This window comes from Rutidosis leptorrhynchoides, chromosome 5 (genome assembly GCF_046630445.1).
Source record: "Rutidosis leptorrhynchoides isolate AG116_Rl617_1_P2 chromosome 5, CSIRO_AGI_Rlap_v1, whole genome shotgun sequence".
Classification (NCBI taxonomy): Eukaryota; Viridiplantae; Streptophyta; class Magnoliopsida; order Asterales; family Asteraceae; genus Rutidosis; species Rutidosis leptorrhynchoides.
Window position 1 is genome coordinate 240,430,656 of NC_092337.1, and position 23,280 is coordinate 240,453,935.

At 36.5% G+C, this 23,280-nt stretch overlaps 1 protein-coding gene across 1 annotated transcript; it reads right to left on the reverse strand.

Annotated features, from left to right (window-relative positions):
• Positions 1-1,709: 1,709 nt before the first annotated feature.
• Positions 1,710-2,945, reverse strand: LOC139849314 (uncharacterized). Its single transcript, XM_071838974.1, has 2 exons — positions 2,724-2,945; positions 1,710-2,234 (listed from the first exon to the last, which is right to left on the reverse strand). The coding sequence occupies exons 1-2, from the start codon at positions 2,943-2,945 to the stop codon at positions 1,710-1,712; spliced, it is 747 nt and encodes a 248-aa protein (XP_071695075.1).
• Positions 2,946-23,280: the final 20,335 nt, after the last annotated feature.

Sequence of the window (23,280 nt, forward strand, 5' to 3'; positions counted from 1 at the left end):
GATATAAGGTAATTCTTATTTTATATGTGAAGGTATATGTGTTGGAGGTCTAAAAATATAAAATTTGTAATTTATATCATAAAAATGAATTTTATAGAATTATTTTACTACAAGTGGACTGTTTTGACTAGTTTAAAGTTTAATATTACTAAAAATAGTAAATTAATTTATTTAGACTTATCCTTTTGAAGTCTTACTCCAATATAGTTATATTTTAGTTCAAAAATTCGTTTTGCCCAGAAAACATAAGTTGTGTACGTTTTCTTTATATTCTAAGTGGTTACAGTTTCAACAAGTTTAAAACCCATTATTTAAATGTACAAGACCATATCCTAATCATTTCTTAAGCTTTTTATATGATTACAAAGCCTAACATGTTCTATTTTTAGTCTATTTTATAATGAAAATCTCCTAAGTTTTCATATCTAAACGTTGGTACCTCATTTTTGGTGATACATGTGTGTTGGACAGATTCTGTCCAAATCAGTACCCATAAAAAGTAAAAATACAAAAGAAATACTTAAACTACTTTATAAATCATGGGATTTTTATAGAAAGTCTAGGACTCATAAAAGCTTAAGAATCTCAAAAATTCCAGTAGCAAAAGTGAGTATAAGTATTTTCTAAAAATTCCACCAAATGATGACTGACTTGGTTCTTATGAAAGTTAAGGACTAACTAGTAATCTTAATACATTTTAGCTATATCCCTTTTCATTTTAAGTTTATTTTAGGTTGTTAAACATATGTAAAACATATTTTTAGTTACTTATGATCAAGATTAGAGTTAGCCATGTAATCATCATTGAGTGTTTTTAACACTCTAGATTAAGCTTTTACACCCATTTCTCTTGAAAGTAACTTGGTAAGAAATAAAAGAAGTGTTCTTGGTAATTATACCTTGAGTAATGATGATGTATGAGTTGATGAAGATGAACAAAGAAGAAAGAAATGGCTGTAACTTAGAGAGGATTTAGTGAATGATTAAGATTAGTAAGTGAGTTCAAGAGTTACCAATTTGATCTTATGGGAATGATGATGATGGCATGTAACATGGAGAAGAAAAAGAGGTTAAATGACTAAGCACACTTACTAGCTAATCATGCATAGAAGTGACATGTGTATGTAATGTGGCATAAGGAGAAGAAAAGAGAAGATGACTAATCAATCTTTACTTAGTTAATTATGCATGGAAATGACAAGTGTTTGTTATATTTGCATGTAATTAGTGCTAATTAAGTAATGTTAATTACATGTAGTCTTTTGATTAATCTTAGATTAGTTTTAAGTTTAGATGTAAGTATATAATTAGGTGTTATAATCTTGAGTAAGACTTAGTTAATGACTAATGTTGTAGTATTTTACTAACTAGGTGGATTAAGGATGATTACTTAATCAATAATACTTGATCATGTTATATACTTAATTTCACAAGTATACAAGTGTGTAGTTTTTTTCAAGTCTTAGGATTTATGGTGGTAAACTAGGGTTTCTAGGAATTGTGTATATGTATAACAATCCTCGATCAATCAAGACTTAAATGTAAGACCAGGGTTATACAAACCCTAAAATAAATCAAGACGTATTTTATTAAATATACTAGTCAAGAAAAAAAAATTCTAATTTTGAAAGGTTAGATTAAATAACCTAGTAGAAAAAGTTAGGGTTATGACATTACCCACCCGTTAATAAAAATTTCGTCCTCGAAATTTAGGTGGTACTTGATGTTTGTGTGATATCGGTGAAAAGATGTGGATACTTCTGCCTCATGTGGTCCTCCCGTTCACAAGTAAACTCCGGTCCTCTACGAGCATTCCAACGAACTTTGACAATCGGAATACTACTATGCTTTAAGCGCTTAACTTCACGATCCATGATCTCAGCTGGTTCCTCGATAAAATGAAGTTTATTGTCTATACGAATCTCTTCCAATGGAATAACGAGAGTGTCATCGGACAAACACTTCTTTAAGTTTGAGATATGAAAAGCATCATGGATACCACTCAATTCTTGAGGTAGTTTCAAACGATACGCCACAGGACCAATCCTTTCAATTATCTTGAAAGGTCCAACATATCTCGGGCTTAGTTTTCCTCGTTTCCCAAATCGAATCACACCCTTCCAGGGAGACACTTTAAGCATGACTTTATCTCCTACCTGAAATTCTAAGGATTTTCTTCGATCATCAGCATAGCTCTTTTGTTGGCTCATGGCAGTCTTCAATCTCTCTTGAATCTGAAAGATTTTCTCTGTAGTCTCATGTATGATTTCTGGACTAGTGAGTTGTCTATCACCCACTTGACTCCAACATAGAGGTGATCTACATTTTCTACCATAGAGAGCTTCAAATGGTGCGGCTTTAATACTCGCGTGATAACTGTTGTTATGTGAAAATTCTGCTAATGGTAGATATTTATCCCATCCATTACCAAAATCAATAACACATGCCCGTAGGATATCTACTAGGGTTTGGATGGTCCTTTCACTTTGTCTGTCAGTTTGCGGATGGTAGGCGGTACTCATGTCCACACGAGTTCCTAAAGCTTCTTGTAAAGATTGCCAAAATCTTGACGTGAATCGACTATCACGGTCGGATATAATAGAAACAGGCACTCCGTGTCTTGAAATAACTTCTTTCAAATATAATTGTGCCAATTTCTCCATCCTATCCGTCTCTTTCATAGGTATGAAATGTGCAGACTTAGTGAGACGATCGACAATCACCCAAATAGTGTCGTAACCACTCACGATTCTTGGTAGCTTCGTTATAAAACCCATGGTTATTCTTTCCCATTTCCACTGTGGGATTTCCTGTTGTTGTAACAACCCTGACGGTTTTTGATTCTCCACTTTGACTTTCGCACAAGTCAGACATTGGCTCACATAAGTGGCAACGTCAGCTTTCATGTTAGGCCACCAATAAAATTCCTTGATATCGTGATACATTTTCCCAGTTCCAGGGTGAATTGAGTATCTCGTCTTGTGCGCTTCATCTAACACAAGTTTTCTTAATTCACCATACTTTGGTACCCATAGATGTCCTGCAAAGTATCGGGTCCCATCACCCTTTATGATAGGTCAGATCATGTTGAGATTGAGAGAAATGATAAGATAAAGAGAGATTCGGTATGTAAGCATGAGACTCGGTATTAGAGAGAATCAGTACAATTACATTCCACAGCTTCTAGAACTCGGTTACAATGCAATGGCTATCTAATTAGGACTACTTAGGTTCCTTATATAGCCCTCTTCTAAGGAACCTTCATTTAAGCTTATTTTCACATTAACACTATACAACTTCGGGGTCCTAACAATCTCCCCCTTAGTGTTAAATGTGAACTTTACAACATAATCCTATTTTGAAATCTTGAGAGGTCCAAATGTTAGTTTCCATCGTGTGCCATCTGGTTTCGAAACTTCTACTTGATTTTCTGAAACTTGTTTAGAAGGTTTCCAGACACCCCACGCTTTTCTTGGATCTCCCTCATATAATGGATATTCATCCATTTCCTTGAAATAACTTCTCTTTCTCTGTCCACGAAGTATCTAAAACTATCTTGTACGAACTCGGAGTTTCAGACTATCTCTTATATGCTTTATGAATTCTCCAAGACCCATTATCATGTCAATGTCATGGAACTTGCTTTGATGAATCTTAAGATACTTCAGTGCAGCCTTAAGTGTTCCATCTGAATATTTGTTCAGCTCTTCAGTACGAATGAACACCTTTTCTTTTTGAGAATTTACAAAAACAAACCCTTCGGGTTCGAATTGCATTTGAAACATCCTCATATCCTTCAGTCCCTCTGTAAATTGATTCGGACACGTAATTCGAATCTTTTTCCTTTTTGCTTCGAGACCTATTTGAAAATCTTCACGTCTCATCAGTTCAATTGTCTCCATCATGTATCTTTTCACAGCTTCCAAAGCTTGAGCCTTAGCAAAAGGTCGAATGATGATGATACTGAGGTAGTTGTAGATGTGAATGATGTCAAGCATGTCAAGATTATGAAAATCTGCTTCTGTGAACTTGTTCTCTTTCTCATCTTCTCTAATAACGTGGAACTGACTGATGACGTCTTTCTTTTCCCTTATCTCTACTCCGACTCGAGTAATATTCAACACCTCTAAAATACGATATTTTCTTTGAAGCCACAAATCATCTTCATCTTTGTTGATATGTTTTCTCCACATAAACTCATACCAATTCCTTTCACTTGCTGGAAGCAATCGTGAACCTATATAAGTAAACCTTTTACTCCTTGGTAATTCATTGATGCAGAAGATCTTGTAAGTATTTTCCTCGATTAATGTGTTCGTAATGTTATAAAATCATGTTCTACTCCCAACAATAATCTTTGCTCCTGATTCTTAAAGAATATTCCATGATTGTATTTGAATCTGGAATTCACTGTTTCACTTGATGTAGGTGTACCAGAAGTTGAACTTTCATTAGCATTTGTTGGATTTGAACTCGATGAGGGTGTAGAATTTGATGAATGACCAGTAGGATTTGTTGCATCATCATCTTCAATATGATCAAAGATCTCATTTTTATTTGGATTAACATAAAGATTGTCTTCATCGTCATCAGAAGAATCCATTTCATCATCACTTTCTATTACTGGTTCAGGATTCTCTTCATCTACAATCTCTACATCTTCCGGAATTGAAGTTACTGATAATAACTTGCTTAGAATGACAAATCCATCGTCATCTGTCTCTTCAAGATAGAAATCACTCAAGTTCAAATCCTCATCTACCAGTCCACTATCAGCCTCATTATGAACAATTGGAATTATAACTTGCTCAGGCTCCTTATCATCAATTTCATCATGTGTAGCAACCATTTCTGATTCCATCTGAACTTGTTGAGATTGTGAAGCTGATGAAGACCTTACACCACCACCCTTAGTTGAAATGTTTACCGTTAGATATTCTCCATCTACTCCTATCTCCCCCTCATGGCTATTCTGAGGATCAGAATCGTCATGTTCATCATCACGGTGAGGACTCAACGGAGAAGAGCAGGAATTAAGTGGATATCGAACACGAGCACGAAACAATGCTTGAAGTGAAGTGCGTCGAAGAACATCTAGATTGACTCTAGAAAACATACGACTGAAATATTCTTGCTCCAAAGCATCATAGAAAAGTGGTAAACGAGAAGGTGATGGTGGAAAAGTAACAATAGGAACACCAGCAGCAGCAACTGTTGAAGGCGATGTCGGTGGAAGTGTTTGAGTTTCCGTGAGGGCAGGTAAGGATGATTTTGCAATATTATTCTTATATGTAGGGCTGTACATACTACTAGTCAGATTCGTGATATCCCCTTCTGATGGAGGTTGGGTAACAACCGGAGTTGTCACCGGCGAAGTTTCTTTCGCAGCATCCGCCTCCATGACTTTGGTCTCATGGGACTCTGACAGAGTAGTAGAACTACCCGTCTGTTTAGTTCTCGCAGAGATATTACTATCCCCGACTCCTGAAATCATTGATATACCATGAGGTGGCACATCTCTTTCAGTTAAAGACTCTTCCTCCAGACCCTGAGATTCAGAATCCGGAAGAGAAGTGGTTTAAACCAATGGATCACTTTCATGAACCAAGGGAACAGTCTGCTGGAAGTCTGATAAATATCCCGAAGGATTGTCATGTTGACTCGTTTCCATGGGACGCGGCAGATCTTCCTCATCAAGATAAGCCGGACCTCGAGACCCTGTTGTACGTTGAAGTACAGGAGGATTTCCAGCCGATACGCAGGGTGCGTTTTCAAGATTTTTTGGCTCCCCTTTGGCCGTTCTGGACTTCAATGATTGAGTTTCCTCAATCGATTGAGTCAACGCAGACTTTACTGCAGAGGAAGACTTTACTTCCTTAGATGCTGAAGCACCTTGCTTTGTAGGATTTATTATTAAGTCCTGTTTAGATTGGATGGGCTTAGTGGTCGTTTTACCATCCGTGCGTTTAGATCTCTTGCCTACCGAAGCTTGCGCTTCATTTAGCGTAGGGCTTACTGTTATTCTTGAATGTGATACGGAGATGGGTGAGGGTGACCTAATTGGCTCTAGGTCTTGGTCCGTATCACCACTGGTTGGAGTAACTGTTTAGCAGACGATGGGTGTCGAAGTCCTAGATCTAGTTACTCGTTGGGTTGGCGGAGTCGAATCATCTCATCAGGCATGTATCGAGTTCTATTAGGAGAATGTTCAAGAGATGATTCAAATGTTGTTGCTGAAGTGTCACTGCTTACTTCGGGTGTTGTGGAAAGGGTTGGTTCAATCCTAGTTGGACTAGGTTCCCTGATCCTCATGGGTTGAGCTTTGTGTGCTACCCTAGATCGTTTGAGGTTCACCCTAAGTGGAGGATTAGCTGGCCCGGGTGGTTGAACTACAGGTTCCTCTACAACCTCTGGGGCTGGAACTACGGCAGGTTCAACTTGTGCTTGTTGTACCGGGTTCGGAAGAGGTATTCCTACAGCCTGAAAATAAGAACGCATACAAGCGTCTTGGGGTTCAGCTAGCCTCACTAGCCAATTTGGAATTGGCGCAGTGAATTGATTATCAGACACCATAGGGGTGTTCATCTTCAGCTCTCCAAACCTTTTCATCTGTAATCCATGTGTACCTGGTACAAAGATATTTGCATTTCTGCAAGCATTGATAGCATCATGGATAAAGATACAGAAAAACCTTTCACAAGAGAAGTATGAACCCCTTGGCTTTTCAACCTGTGCCTGAACCAAATCCCATATAAGTTCTGCATAACCAGGATTCTCTACTCTTGTGAATGAGTAGAAAAGTTTGAGCATCGGCACAGTTAAGCTATCAGATCCAATTCTTGTCATCAACAAGCATCTGTTGATGATTGAGAAGATCACATACCACCTTGAGTGCAGATATTTCTTCTGAAACTTAGCTGGTGGAACATTGGTAGCTCCAACATAACCAAGATCAAAGACAGAAGTCATCATTTGCTGAGTAGCAGGAAAAGCAGGAGCATTCTGTACAAGAGGAAGTCTGAATATCCTCCTGAAGTCTGCTTTTGTGATACTCCTGAATCCTTGTACTCCTCTCAGCCTAAATTCAAATCGGGCTGGTTCGCCCTGTGGGTTAGTATCATTTGGTTGTGTGGCCTCCACAAATCTGATTGATCTGTTAAGAATATCCAAGTCTGTTTCTGGCACACTAACTGTGGAGCTCAGAGCAGGCCATAAAGTATGCCTCTCTAGAATTGCAGTCCAATATTTGCAGGGAATATTGGTTTCAGAGTTGATAAAGTGATTGTTCGCCATTTAGCTGTATAAATAAGAAATAGAAGACCACAAGATATTTAACAAAAAGCATATATCTCTATTCTTATTTGCCTTTGAAATCCTTTTTATATTTTTAAATTTTAAGATTTTTAGGGTTTTTCAAATATAAAAGTCTTTTATTCTCAAATATGAACAAATAATTGACAACCATGACATTCATATGATATTCATCTTAGTACAAAATCGTCATGCAAAGTCAATTATATAACACAAGGAATCAAAACAACACTTAGTCAATTTCAGCACAATTCAAGCAGATTCGGTAGTTATGAAAACTTTAGATTCTGTAACCAAATAAGCTTGAGTTTTCATATCAGAAAAATATAGAATAAACATGTTAAGTGTTTGAAGATAAAAATCAGAAAATTTCAAGGTACCAAATTTCAGACTCGGTATCAAGAAGGAAAACCAGATTTGGTATCTTCAACAATTAACAGAAAGTCACTCAAACATGCATATTCTATCACATATCATGTAATTTCACAACCATGATCAAACAACCATTCAATTACAAGCATATTAACATGTTAATTGTATGAACAAATTCGGTATCAAGATAAAACACATTCGGTAGATACAGAATCCATCAAATAAGCAATTAAACATGTAATCAGGCTCGGTCAAATGATAGATCAGTCAATTTAACTCGGATTAGACAAGATTTCATGTTGATTTTCCAAATCAATTGAGTTTAATCAAAGATTAATTGAAATCGACTCAGACTCGGTATAATCAACAAGATTTCAAATATTAAAGATCATAATCCAGTTATTTTGAACTTTTCTGGTTGATAAAAACATAATTATCTCAGATCTATAATAATATATCTTAAACATTGATTAAAATGAACAATTACCAAGAATTTGAAGAAACAGAATGACGGACTTGGTAGAATTAGGCAGATTCGGTATAATTAACAGACTCGGTAGGTAATTAATAACAGTAAGAGTAATGTTTGACTTTGACTCTCCTTTTATAGATACCGAAGGTAAAATACCGAATGGGCTTTACAGAATGGGCCTAATATACCGAATTCAGTCCAATTTTTCAAAACATAAACAATTTAACTCCAAATCTTGACAAATTGATTTTTCCTCTTGAAATCCATTTCAATCTTTTCATGAAAAACAATTCTGAGACAATTGTTTTTGAAAACTTTGAACTTACCGAATCTGTACAGTTGGTTGTCAGACTCGGTAAAATGCTAAAAATAGCATTTTTTCAGTAAAAATTTAAATATTTTTGGATTTTATCTTTTCCAATTTTTATGAATTTTTTAAAATAAGATTTGTACTTAAAAGAACTTTGAATTTTATACAAAGTACAAATCTCCAGTGATACCAATTGTTGACACGGGTTGCATACTGAGATGTATACAAGCCATAGTGAATTATTTCAGATAAAAACAAAGAAATTTTGAATTCACTTTAGAAAAACAATATTTTTGAATAATTTTCTCATTTTCTCCCTTTTTCTCCCCCTCAAAATGTGATATACAAGAAAGTAAATCAACAGTTTGATTATGTTCCCAAGAAAATGAATCAACTCCCCCTTGAAATAGGATATCAATGAGTTACCTCCCCCTTGCGTAACCACTGAACAAATGTACCAAGGAAGTTATCATTAATCTAAAGGCAATTCCTTAAAGAAAAATTATCTAAAGCACTGAAACTTAGTTGCTCCCCCTAGAAAGTATCTACTCCCCCTAAACACAAGATCTCAAAAATAAGTCCCAACAGATCTAAGGAATATCAAGCACTATACTCTACCATGCCAATCTCTTTGATCAAGAATTTTAGCCTAAGTTCATCTAAAGGTTTAGTGAACATGTCAGCTAACTGCACTTTAGTAGGCACAAAGTATAATTCTACATCCCCTTTCTCTACGTGGTCCTTAATGAAATGATAACGAATATCTATGTGTTTAGTTTTAGAATGCTAAACCGGGTTGCTTGTTATTGCAATAGCACTTTGTGAATCACAATAGATCGGGGTCTTAGAAATCTTAAAGCCATAGTCCAAGAGTTGAGTTTGCATCCAAAAAACTTGTGAACAACAGTGAGCTGCAGCAATGTACTCAGACTCAGCTGTTGATAAAGACACACAGTTCTGCTTTTTTGATGACCAACCAACTAGCCTATTTCCCAACATCTGAATTGATCCAGATGTGCTTTTTCTATCAACATGGCAACCACCATGATCCGCATTAGTATAAGCAGTGAGATTGAAATCGGATCCATGAGGATACCAGATCCCAAGGTTAGGTGTACCTTTAAGGTATTGAAAAATCCTAACAACCGCTTTGGAGTGAGATTTCTTAGGGTTGGACTGAAAGCGGACACAGACAGTTACGGCAAGTGTAATGTCTGGTCGACTTGCAGTAAGATACATTAGAGAACCAACCATGCTTCGATAAAGCGTAATATCAAAGGGTTCCCCATTAGTATCAGCATCCAGTAAAGTCCTCATTGGGGTTGTCATTGGTTTTAAAGCAGTCATTTTAAAACGTTTTAGCATATCATTGATATACTTTGTTTGACTGATAAAAATCCCATTTGGTAATTGTTTTACTTGTAACCCCAAGAAGAAAGTTAACTGGTCAAGCATGCTCATTTCGAATTTGCTGGCCATAAGGTCACCAAATTCTTTGCATAAGGCCGGGGACGTGGAACCAAAAATAATATCATCAACATAAATTTGAACCAAGAGAATGTGACCGTGGTTTTTACGGATGAATAGCGTTGTATCAATCGTTCCACGAGAGAAGCCATTGTCCAGCAAATACTTTGTTAAGGTCTCGTACCATGCACGTGGTGCTTGCTTCAGACCGTATAAAGCTTTCTCCAAGTAGTAAACGTGGTTTGGATGAATGGGATCGACAAAGCCCTCTGGTTGATCAACATAGACTTCCTCTTGAAGATAACCATTCAGAAAAGCAGTTTTGACATCCATTTGAAACACCGTGAACTTCATATGAGAAGTAAATGCAAGGAAAAGACGAATTGCCTCAATCCTAGCAACCGGAGCAAACGTTTCGTCATAATCAATGCCTTCTTGTTGTCGATATCCTTTGGCCACAAGACGTGCCTTGTTTCGAACCACAATTCCATCAGAATCTTTCTTGTTGTTGAAAATCCACTTTACCCCTATTGGTCGTTGACCCGTTGGTCTTAGAACTAATCGCCATACTTTCAATCATTCAAATTGATTGATCTCGTCTTGCATTGCAACTACCCAGTATGGATCTAGTAAAGTTTGAGCAACCGTTGTTGGTTCACTCTTACTAAGAAAGGCTGTGAATAGACACATATTCTGAGTAGCCCTTCGAGTTGACACTGGAGCAGATGCATCACCAATAATAAGATCTATTGGATGACTTTTAGTCCATCGGGTGTGTGGAAGAGGTTGTACATCAGTGGTATCCATTGAAACATCAACCGTTGTTGACGTTGAGCCTTGATCCGCTGGATCTGATGTAACATTATCTAATGGATTCAATAGAGTTTCTGGAGAAACAGCTGGAGTTGTATCAACTGATGAATCTTGAATTAGTTCAAGATTATCAGTAACAGGAGGTTGGAGGGAGGATGAAGAAGCAACAGGTGAATCAGTTAGTGTTGAATCTTCATCAAAAAGACTTTGAAGAGTCTCCACAGTAGTTGACTGTGATGGTGTAACCGGTACGGCTTGAACATTTGAATCCTGTTGAGGAGTATAAAGACTATCAAACAAGATATCCAGTTCCTCTGATGTAACCGTAGGAACACCCTTCTTCGAGAAAATTGAGCTTTGCGCAGAAGAAGTAATAGCCAGGTTAGGATCGGGTTTTGAACTGAGTTGTTCAAAAGCCATTCCCGAAAATTCATCAACTTGACGTTAATGCTCTCTTTAATCATTTTTGTCCGCTTATGATAAACACGATAAGCAACTTTGTTCGAGGAATAACCAAGAAATATGGCCTGATCGCCATGAGGATCAAACTTTCTGAGTCTATCAAAATCGTTAAGCACATAGCATATACAACCAAAAACACAGAAATATTTGACATTCGAGCATCTACCATATAATAACTCATATGGAGTTTTATCAAAATGTTTATTTACAATACAACAATTTTGGGTATAGCATGCGGTTGAAATGGCCTCCCCCCACATTTTTGGAGGTAATTTGGAGTAGGCAAGCATCGTTCGTGCTGTTTCGCAAAACGTACGATTACGTCGTTCGACTACTCCATTTTGTTTGGGGGTCCGAGCAGCAGAGAACTGATGTTCAATGCCTTTGTCTTTCAAATAACTATCAAGCGGGACATTCTTAAATTCCGTCCCATTATCAGTTTTGATGCTCTTAACATGTTTGTTAAAAGAGCGTTGAATCTTTTTATTGAATTCAATGATAATGGCGGGGGTTTCTGACTTAGTTCGCAAAAGAAAAATCCATGTAAACTGGGTATAGTCATCAACAATGACAAGCACAAGTTTCTTGCCACCGAGGCTAGAAATACGCATGGGTCCACATAAGTCCATATGTAATAATTGCAAAGACGATGAAGTACTGGGGTTTTGCTTAAGTGGATGATTAGTCCGTTTTAGCTTACCCATCGCACATGATGGACACACATGATGCTTATCATATTGAAAGGTTGGAATACCATCAACTAAATCTTTAGAGACTAGTCGATTGATACCCTTGTAATTCAGGTGTGACATCCGATGATGCCATAACCATGAATTTTCTTTGGTAGAACGAGTGGCCAAACACATGGTTACATGTGATGGTCCATCATTGAGGTCAATAGAATATAGTGAAGCACAACGTTTACCAACAAGAAGATCATTCCCTCCGGTGGATTGCACCGAGCATTGTCGACGTTCAAACAAAACTTTGAGATCTCCATCGTAGTATTGGCTCACACTAAATAAACTGCACCCCAAACCCTCAACATATGAAACCCGTTTGATTGTTATGCCATTTTGCACAAAATCTCCGTAACCCGTTATTGTTGCAATCTCATCATTTCCGAATGTAACCGTTCCTAGGAATTTGTCAATGAAGTTGACAAGCAAGGATTTATCGCCCGTCATGTGTCGAGAACAACCAGAATCGATATACCAAACACAGACATCGAAACCCTGTAAATGTGAATTTCCTAGAGTTTAGGTACCCAAATTTTTTTGGGTCCTTTTCGGTTAGTACCAACAATAAACTTTGGATTAACAACAAACTTTGGATCAATGATGAAATAATCACGTAAAGCATCATGCAGTTTAGACAATAAAGCATCATTTAAAACCACATTACATGAAGCATCATACGCAATATCAAACTTTACATCATTATCAGAAGTCTTAACACACAATTTATTCCAAGTAGATGTTTTGTTCACAGACGAAAATTGAAAAACATGAGATGATTTCCTAGGCCGACTAGCAGATTGCTTTGGTTTGGTTGCTACTTTCTTAGTCGTGGACTTAGGAACCCATACAGATTTGTAATTCATGTTTGGATTATGACATGTGACACGAAAAACACCTTTGTTAGTTAGACGTCGAAACTTTTCAGTTGACACATGAGATGACTAATTTTGTAGAATTTCCAATTTGATTGTACGTTCTTTTGCATCATACTCACTTAAATCAGGTTTAGAACTTGTGTGTGTTGTGGACTTAACTAATTTCTTTAAAAGACTCTCTTTTGAAGTTTTTGTCATAGGAATGATAGGAATCTTTTCAGTTAACACAGAACCATTTGGAGAATGAACCTTTTTAACAATATACTGAGTTGTAGAAACAACTTTCGAACCATGATTGCCAAATTGAGAACGTAGAGGATTTTTAAGAATAGTAATGGGTTTTACATCCTTAGATGTTGTTGTTCCCTTCCCCTTCTTAGTAATCCCACCAGTACATTCAAGCACATTGGTTGCAACATTAGACGTTTGCTTAAGTGTGTTAGCCTGTTTCATTTGAATTATCTTTTGTTTTAAGCTTTTAATCTCAAGACATAATTCTTCAGCAGAAACTATCACTTCACCCTCCTTAAAAGCATAAGTACGTTCTTTCTTAGGTAGTGAAGGCAATTTATCACACAAAGCAAGCATTTGTTCTAATGATTGGCACTTAAGTAGCAAGTCAATATTCTCCTATTCAAGTTGAGCTACTATACAATTCAAATTACGTACAGCAGGCAAATGCAAGTAATAATCATGCAAAGGATCAAGTTGACTTTCAAAATCTATCAAAGGTTCAATGTTCGGTTCATCCTGAGGTTCTACTTTATCATCTAAAGAATTTTGACCTAGAGAATCTGTCTCAAAGAATACAGTTAGTTCATGTTCTAGGTCTGCACGGAAAACATCTTCTGGACATGCAGGTAAAGTTGGTAGAATTGGTTTCACATCAAAAATTGGTTCATCAAACACCTCATCTATTGTAGTAATGCTAGAACTAGGTTTGTTAAACACTTCATTCTCAAGCATTAAAATATATTTCTCTAGCATGAGTGTTGGGAGATAAACCAGTATACGCTTAGGCACATAATCTTCACGTTGCATGTTCTTTTCAGTTTCAACAAGATTTTTCAAGAAATCAGGATTCGATTTACCTATCTTAGCATTGATTTTTTCATACATAAAGCTAATTTGATGGTATTTCCTAGATTTACGATTTACAATAATATCATCAAAATCAGCATCAGAAGCATGTACAAAATGCGATGGTAAACCAGCTTGAAAATAATAAGAATGATATAATCCTGGAATCTTTTTGGAAGCATCTTCCAAAATTTTCGGATCTTCATAACCCAACCCCCACTTTTCACCATGAATCGTTTTTGGTCTATTCATGAAAATCGTTTGTTTTGAAAGTTCCATATCCATGATAGCTTTGGATTGCTCTGTTCGATAGAGTTTTTCCTCATATCGAGCAAGTTGTGCTTTCATTTGAAAAGATTCTTTTGACAATTAAGAAATTTCAGTGTTCTTTTGAATTATTGTGTTTTCCAATTGAACGATTTTCTTGTTTAGTTTTGAAAGTGTAGGTTCATGTTGGTTTTTCAAATCAGAAAGATCTTTTTCTAAAAATTGAACTTTTTCTGCAAGTCGTTCCGATTTTAAACAATAATCAGTTCTTTCAACTTTAATTGGATGAATTGTCTTTTTCAGATCTTCCAACTCAGTTTCCTTAGAGTTGAGTTAGAGAGTCAATTGTTGCACATCCGTTTGCAATTTGGATGAGGAAGGTCTGGTCTCATTCATTTTGATTTTATCTTTTAAAACTTTGTTTTCAGATTTTAAGCCTTTGACTTCTTTTGACATTGAGACCAGATTCTTCATCAAGTCATTTTGCATTTTTATAAAATCAGGTGAGATTTCAGATGATTGTACCTCATCATCATCGGATGTTGAGTCAGAATTCTCCATTGCCTCCTTAGCTTTGATGAGCTTTGTCACCTTGCAAACATTTGCATGTTCCACCTCTGAATCTGAATCGTCAGTCCAGTTAAACCAAGTATCATCAACCGGTTTTAGCTCTCCCCCAGTTTCCACAATCGTAGCCATCAACATTTTCTTCTTGTAGTAAGCTGCATCCTTCTTCTTAGGCATCTTGCACTCACGAGAGTAATGACCAGCTTTGCCACAATTGAAATAAATTGAATCTTCCTTCTTGGAATCATCAGCACGTTGTTGTTTAGATTGATCAGCTTTCTTGTAGTACGAGGAAGATGACGAGTTTTTGCGTTGATTGTTTGATTTGCCTTTAAACTTGTGTTTGTTCAAGGCTTTTGTGAACATAGCTGCCATCTTGACTAATTCAAGATGAGAATCATCAACATCAGAAAGATTCAAATCTTTTGAATTAGTTGATTCTTCAATAAGCACTTTCTTGGACACGCTTTTGGAAGACGTCAACGATTTGCTCTTCTTTTTAGCAATTAGGGCAAGTGGATCGCCCGGAGAAGACTCTTTCCTTCCTTCTTGAAGTTTAGACACTTCAGGTTGGTAATGCATAAGAACTCCAACAAGCTCATGAATAGTCAAATTGTCAATCTCTTTAGTAGATCGAACAATGGTTCCATAAGGAAGCCAATCAGCATTGAGCTTTTTGAGAAACGTCATGTTAACTTCAGCATTTACTTTTATGATCTTGCACCTTTTCAACTCATTGAGAACACCATTGAAAAGACGATAGGTATCCTTGAGTGGTTCATCAGTTTCCTGCTTGAAATCTTCATAGAATCCCAGAGCCTTATTCAATTTAGTAACGTCTGACATGTCATAACCTTCTTGCTGTCGTTTGATCTCATCCCATATATCTTTTGCTGTTGTGTTGCTATCAACATTTTCAAACAATTCATACGGGATAGCTTGCATAACAATATTCTTTGCCTCTATGTCACCCTGAGCTCTCTCACGCTTATCACCAGAAAGTTCATAGACTGAAATTGGCATACCAGTATCCGAATGATAATCAACAACAGGACCATCTCTCAGAGAAGCCCAAATGTGTTTTGCTTTCTCACCCTTATAGTCTATGTACTGAGTGATACGGTGAAGCCACTGAGTGTATTTGCCATCAAACAACACTGGAGGACGGGAATCTGATCCAATGATTAAAGTATCTTGAGTAGGCATCTTGAAAATGAGGTAGATTCGGTAAAGATTCTGTATTACACAAATCTAAGATGAAAAATCACAACAATCTGATCAGAATGTCAGATTCTGTAACAAATTCGGTACTGTAGCAGATTCGGTAAAGTAGCAGATTCGGTAAAGATTCTGTATATCAGATTCTGTAAAAGAAACTGATTAGAAATACAAGAGACACACCCAGATTCAGTATAGATTCAGTAATCACAAGAATTGTAGCCTGTAACCACTTAAAATAATGGATTAAGAATTCAGAAACTCAGATTCTGTATTTGATTCGGTAGTCAGATTCTGTATGAATTTGAAGTTCAAACTCAAGTCAATCCTTTTGAATTAGATTCTGTAACCTTGCTGCACAAGGAAACACGTTAGTATCACACAAAATATCAAAGATACCAAAAGTATAGGATATCGAATGTCAACTGTAGCAGTTGACAATACCGAGTCTAAGTTTAAAATTTAGAAATATGACAGAATCCTTTCTCAAACCACACCAATTAGCTGCGTATAATCAAACCGAATGTGATAGAATCACAATCACACCACAATCTGCAACACTTAAGATGAATTTAAGTAATGAAGCAGACTCGGTATGACAGTTACGATACCGAGTGTTGATCAAATCTTCAAAACTTAATGAATTGAAGAAATTGAACCGTCAGAAATGTGATTTAACACCTCACGAACACAACTGAATCCTTAAATCTTCACAAAAATCCAGAATCAAGCTTGAATTAAGCAATACCGGGAGTTTTAGCCACAAACTCTAAAAATCAACTTGATTCTCCATAATTGAAGTTAAAAAGCTGTAATGATGATCGAAACTCTTCCTAAAATACCTAATGCACCTTTGCTGAACTTATCACAAGAATCTGAACGTCAGATTATCAAATTCGATGATACCGAATGTGATTCAAAATATCGATAGTAATCAGATTCTGTAATCTACAATCTCCGGATCGATATAGTGATGTAGAATCACGTCCTGGAAGCTCTGATACCAAATGATAGGTCAGATCATGTTGAGATTGAGAGAAATGATAAGATAAAGAGAGATTCGGTATGTAAGCATGAGACTCGGTATTAGAGAGAATCGGTACAATTACATTCCACAGCTTCTAGAACTCGGTTACAATGCAATTGCTATCTAATTAGGACTACTTAGGTTCCTTATATAGCCCTCTTCTAAGGAACCTTCATTTAAGCTTATTTTCACATTAACACTATACAACTTCGGGGTCCTAACACTTTACTTCAATTTGCTTAATCAATCCTTTAATCGCCTCATCCTTCCAATGTTCCTCCTTCACAGCTTCTAACTGAGCATCTCAGATTTGCGAAACAAGATTTGCACGAATAGTTATATTCAGTGCTCTAACTCGAAGAGATTTAATCTTTTCCTTTCGACTCAACGCGTCGGGAACCACGTTAGCCTTCCCAGGATGATAACGGATTTCGCAGTCATAATCATTCAACAATTCAACCCAACGCCGTTGTCGCATATTTAATTGTTTCTGATCAAAAATATGTTGAAGACTCTTGTAATCCGTAAATATAGTGCACTTAGTTCCATACAAATAATGTCTCCACATTTTAAGGGCAAAGACAACAGCTCCTAATTCTAAATCAAGAGTTGTATATTTCTGTTCGTGCACCTTCAGCTGTCGTGATGCATAAGCAATGACCTTCTGTCGCTGCATCATAACACATCCAATTCCTAGACGCGAGGCGTCACAATAAACCACAAAATCTTCATTTCCCTCAGGTAAAGATAATATGGGTGCAGTAGTTAGTTTATGCTTCAATTGTTGAAATGCAAACTCTTGTTCCTTTAACCATTCAAACTTCTTTCCTTTGTGAGTCAGTGTAGTTAAAGGTCGCGCAATCTTTGAAAAATCTTGGATAAACCTTCGGTAATATCCAGCAAGACCTAAAAATTGTCTCACTTGAGTTGGAGTCTTAGGAACTTCCCAGTTGCCAATAGCCTCGATCTTGGCAGGATCAACATGAATACCTTGGCTACTAACCACGTGACCCAAAAATTGTACCGACTGCAACCAAAAATCACACTTTGAAAACTTGGCGTATAATTGCTCTTTCTCTAGCAATCCAAGAATTATCTTCAAGTGTTCTTCATGTTCTTCTTTACTTTTAGAGTAGATCAAAATATCGTCGATGAATACGATAACAAACTTGTCCAAATACGGCTTACACACACGGTTCATGAGATCCATGAATACCGCAGGTGCATTAGTCAAACCAAATGACATGACTAAGAATTCGTAATGGCCATATCGCGTCCTAAAAGCTGTCTTAGGAATATCATCCTCCTTGACTCTTAACTGATGATTACCAGATCTCAAATCAATCTTCGAATATACACTAGATCCTTGTAGTTGATCAAACAAATCATCGATTCTCGGTAGTGGATACCGATTCTTAATTGTCAATTTATTCAACTCTCGATAATCTATGCACATCCTCATAGATCCATCTTTCTTCTTTACGAACAAGATAGGAGCACCCCAGGGCGATGAACTAGGTCGAATAAATCCCTTATCCAACAGTTCTTATAATTGGTCCGATAACTCTTGCAATTCTGAAGGTGCTAATCGATACGATGGTCGAGCAACAGGTGCAGGTCTCGGAATTAAGTCAATTTGAAATTCAACTTTCCTATGTGGAGGAAGACCAGGTAAATCTTCAGGAAAAACTCCAGGAAAATCCTTTACTACCGGTACATCCTCAAGTAGCTTCTTCTCTGACTCCATCGCCTTTACGTGTGCGAGGATGGCTTGACATCCTTTTCTTAAATATTTTCGAGCCTTCATGCAAGAAATTATGTTGAGTTTTGCGCCACTCTTTTCTCCTTGAACTACTAAAGTTTCACCATTTGCGAGAGGAATACGAATGGATTTCTCCGTGCAAGAAATGTTCGCATGGTTCTTAGATAACCAATCCATACCAATAATAACATCAAAACTACCTAACTCAACAGGCATAAGATCGACTTCAAATAGTTTATCAGCTAACGTTAGAGCACAACCTTGAAAGATCTTATCTACTTTCAAAGTTTTTCCATTAGCCAATTCTATGATATATTTAGTATCTAAAGCAGTTGGAGGTACGTTAATTATGGTACTAAAGTCCTTAGAAATAAAACTTCTATCAGCACCACTATCAAATAGTACATAAGTAATGCAGTTGTTTAGAAGAAATGTACCCGTGACTAAATCAGGATTTTCACGAGCTCCTTTTGCCGAGATATTAAATGCTCTACCTTTTGAATTTCCATCCTTCTTGGCATTCGGACACTGATTCTTCATGTGTCCCACTTGCCCACATCCATAACAAGTTTTAGGTTTGTTTCTAGTTGGCTGTGCGAGATTGACTGTACAATCTTTGGACATATGCCCCACCTTTTTGCACCTATCACAAATAATAGTACAAGCTCCATAATGATGCTTATAACATCGATTTCAATAAGGTTTCTTGCCATTATAATTCTTCTTGGCATTAGCATTCTCAAACTTGGTGGTATCTTGTTTCTTCTGGTGAGAACTATTTCCTTGGTTCTCGTTCCACTTACACTTACCGTCTTGAGTTTTTGTATCTGTTGTTGCTTCCGGGTTTTCATGACATGTAATCTGATCCATTAGGTTGTGTGCCATTCGAATAGCACTTTGGAGTGTTTCTGGTTTGGATGACATTACATTACCTTGGATTTCTTTCGAAAGTCCCCACACATACCTCTTGATCTTCTTTGCTTCAGTAGTAACTAACTCCAGACACAATAGGGCAAGTTCTAGGAATCGTTTTGTATATCCCGTAATGTCATTCCCCTGAATTTTCAAATTCTACAATTCCATTTCTAGTTTCTGAATTTCGTTTCTTGGACAATACTCACTGATCATTGCTTGTTTGAATTCTTCCCATGGCATTGCATACGACGAGTCCATTCCTGCAGGCTGAGCATAATTGTTCCACCATGTCAGGGCACCATCTTGAAGAGTACAAGTAGCAAACTTTACTCTATCCGTATTTGCACAGTTGCTTATTTGAAAGACTGACTCGAGCCTCGCAAGCCACCTCATCAAACCAACCGGTCCTTCTATTCCAGTGAAAGTTTGAGGTTTGCAGTTGGAGAACTCCTTGTAGGTACATCTTTGTGGAACATTATTTCCACTTGAACCTCCAGCTTGACTCGCATTAGCTTGCACTCTCCGTGCCTCAGTAGTGGCTAAAGCTTCATTAACCCTTTGACTAATCATCTCGTCAACTTGAGCGTCAGTAAAAGTCCTTCGTGTTTGCATTATCCTTCATGATAATCAAACAGAGACATCAATTACTTAGAGTAATATATACAAAATAAATAGTAGTGATTGTACATAATGGCACAATTAAGGAAATGAACTAAACTTCATAATAATAAAAGCCTTTTCCATTAGCATTTTATAATTACAAAACTTGGGTAATATATACCCATTACAGTTCACTTAGATAATTTGCTAGTACAAGTTAAGTCACTACTACTATTCCTATATATATCCGATTAGGTGATAGATAGTCAAAATATACTAATGTCATAGAACACTAGTAGGGATCACCACAATCTCCCAAAGCAATCTAAGATCTCCATTGGCGATCACCACAATCTCCCAAAGCAATCTAAGATCTACATTGGTGATCTTGAGCGAAAATTTGCAAGTCTGCTAAACGCATCGCCTCCATAGCACCCAACCTCGAATCAAAATCAATCATGTTACGCTCCATCCTATCAATATTACCCGCATATCGCTCCATACTATCAACACTATCTGCATGTCGCTCCATCCACTGCTTATTGAGCTCTACCCTAGCATAAAGGTCATCATAGTCATCCTTAGGATCCTTAATAGAAGCCTCTAATGCCTCTTGCTTATCGGAATCATATAACGCATAAACAGATTCAAAAACCCTAGAGATACGGTTATCAAGACGGTGAATTTGGGAAATAATGGTAAAAAGAGTGTCCCTAATAGTTTGGCCAGTCAAGACATCAATACCTCCTCGGGATGGTGGAACGTGCACCTCATGATAAGGTGTACCTTCCTCATGTACCCAAGAGGAAATCATGGTTCTAACCCAACCCCAACGTCTCCAAAATGACTGGTAAACATTCGCGTCTTCGTCAGAGCTATCATCACCAGTTGAGCTTGAGTTCACTATCGGGTCGGGATAGTAGTTGGAAGACATAGAGCTTTGTGAGGCGGCCATCTTAAGTTATCACCCAAAAACATACAAGTTAACATATAGAAGTTTCGATAAGCAAAATGACAACAAAAGACTAAAATACGTGAAAAACGAAAATGACTCCGTTATAGACCCGACTCACTAATGCATCCTAGAATCTTAGACACACTAATGCAGTCCTGGTTCCCTATAACGTGGGCTCTGATACCATGTCTGTCATGACTCCATTTCGATCCCGAAATGTGACGTGATAGGTGTCCCAGTTATAGTTAACGATTTCTAAAGACGACAGCGGAAACGTTTTTATTTCAACACACAAGTACAAGTTTTGAGTTACATGTCGGAACTTAAAAGTAAAGTACAACAATTACAACCATAACATAACAAAGTACAACACTTAAACATAGTACATGATGATTTATTTTTAAAACGACGTCCCGACATCCTGACGACATCCCAAAGGCCAACCTGAATGTATGCGGACTCCTGCTTAAGGACCTGAGAAAACACATGCTTAAAAATGTCAACAATAATGTTGGTGAGATCATAGGTTTAATATATATAAATGTATGGACCATAAGATTTTCAAGTACAAGGAGTAGTAAATATATTCTAAATAAACATGAGCTCCCGATATCGAACTTAACAATCAAGAACCCGAAATCATGTAGTCTCACTTAGCTAGAGCTACAAATTCGAAGGTTATGCATCCGCTAGCCTGAAGACTATGCCGGATGTGAGGAGTCACCCTCAAATAGATCTATCCACATTATTCGCGTTTACCATAAACAACTAATTAACGATATCAGAATCGGGGTTTAAGCTAAGTCGTAAACTCAACACAATAGAATATAGTTTTAAGCACTTATGTCCATAATGTAAAACATAAAAGAAGCATGTTTCTCATCCTAAAATAATATGTTTGCTAAAAGCAAGTAAAATGGGACTATGATACTCACAGATGATGTTATGCGGTATAAAGCTTGGATTTGTGGTTTAAGTACTTTGATGTACTTCGAGCTCGGGACCTAAATACATAAGTTAAGGTCAGAGGTGTGTTATTACTAACATTAGTAATACTAATGATTTGATTTATGTTCAAATGTAACATAGTGTACTCAGCTTTTAAAAGACGGTTTCTCGGTTTACAAGTTAAGGTTTCTATGTGGACTGATTTTACAAGTAGTTTTAGAAGTTGATTTCTTATTTAAAACGTAGTGATATAAGGTAATTCTTATTTTATATGTGAAGATATATGTGTTGGAGGTCTAAAAATATATGATTTGTAATTTATATCATAAAAATGAATTTTATAGAATTATTTTACTACAAGTGGACTGTTTTGACTAGTTTAAAGTTTAATATCACTAAAAATAGTAAATTAATATATTTAGACTTATCCTTTTGAAGTCTTACTCCAATATAGTTATATTTTAGTTCAAAAATTCTTTTTTCTCAGAAAACATATTATGTTTTCTTTATATTCTAAGTGGTGACAGTTTCAACAAGTTTAAAACCCATTATTTAAATGTACAAGACCATATCTTAATCATTTCTTAAGCTTTTTATATGATTCCAAAGCCTAAAATGTTCTATTTTTAGTCTATTTTATAATGAAAATCTCCTAAGTTTTCATATCTAAACGTTGGTACCTCATTTTTTGTGATACATGTGTGTTGGACAGATTCTGTCCAAATCAGTACCCATAAAAAGTAAAAATACAAAAGAAATACTTAAACTACTTTATAAATCATGGGATTTTTATAGAAAGTCTAGGACTCATAAAAGTTTAAGAATCTCAAAAATTCCAGTAGCAAAAGTGAGTATAAGTATTTTCTAAAAATTCCACCAAATGAAGACTGACTTGGTTCTTATGAAAGTTAAGGACTAACTAGTAATCTTAATACATTTTAGCTATATCCCTTTTCATTTTAAGTTTATTTTAGGTTGTTAAACATATGTAAAACATATTTTTAGTTACTTAAGATCAAGATTAGAGTTAGCCATGTAATCATCATTGAGTGTTTTTAACACTCTAGATTAAGCTTACCCATTTCTCTTGAAAGTAACTTGGTAAGAAATAAAAAAAGT

Excerpts from the sequence above, each read along its gene's own strand:
- LOC139849314 (XM_071838974.1), bottom strand. The coding sequence starts at position 2,945 with ATGTATCACGATATCAAGGAATTTTATTGGTGGCCTAACATGAAAGCT. Across the intron at positions 2,235-2,723 it reads GTGGTTACGACACTATTTGG|ATTCAAGAGAGATTGAAGAC; the intron begins GTGATTGTCGAT and ends AAAATCTTTCAG.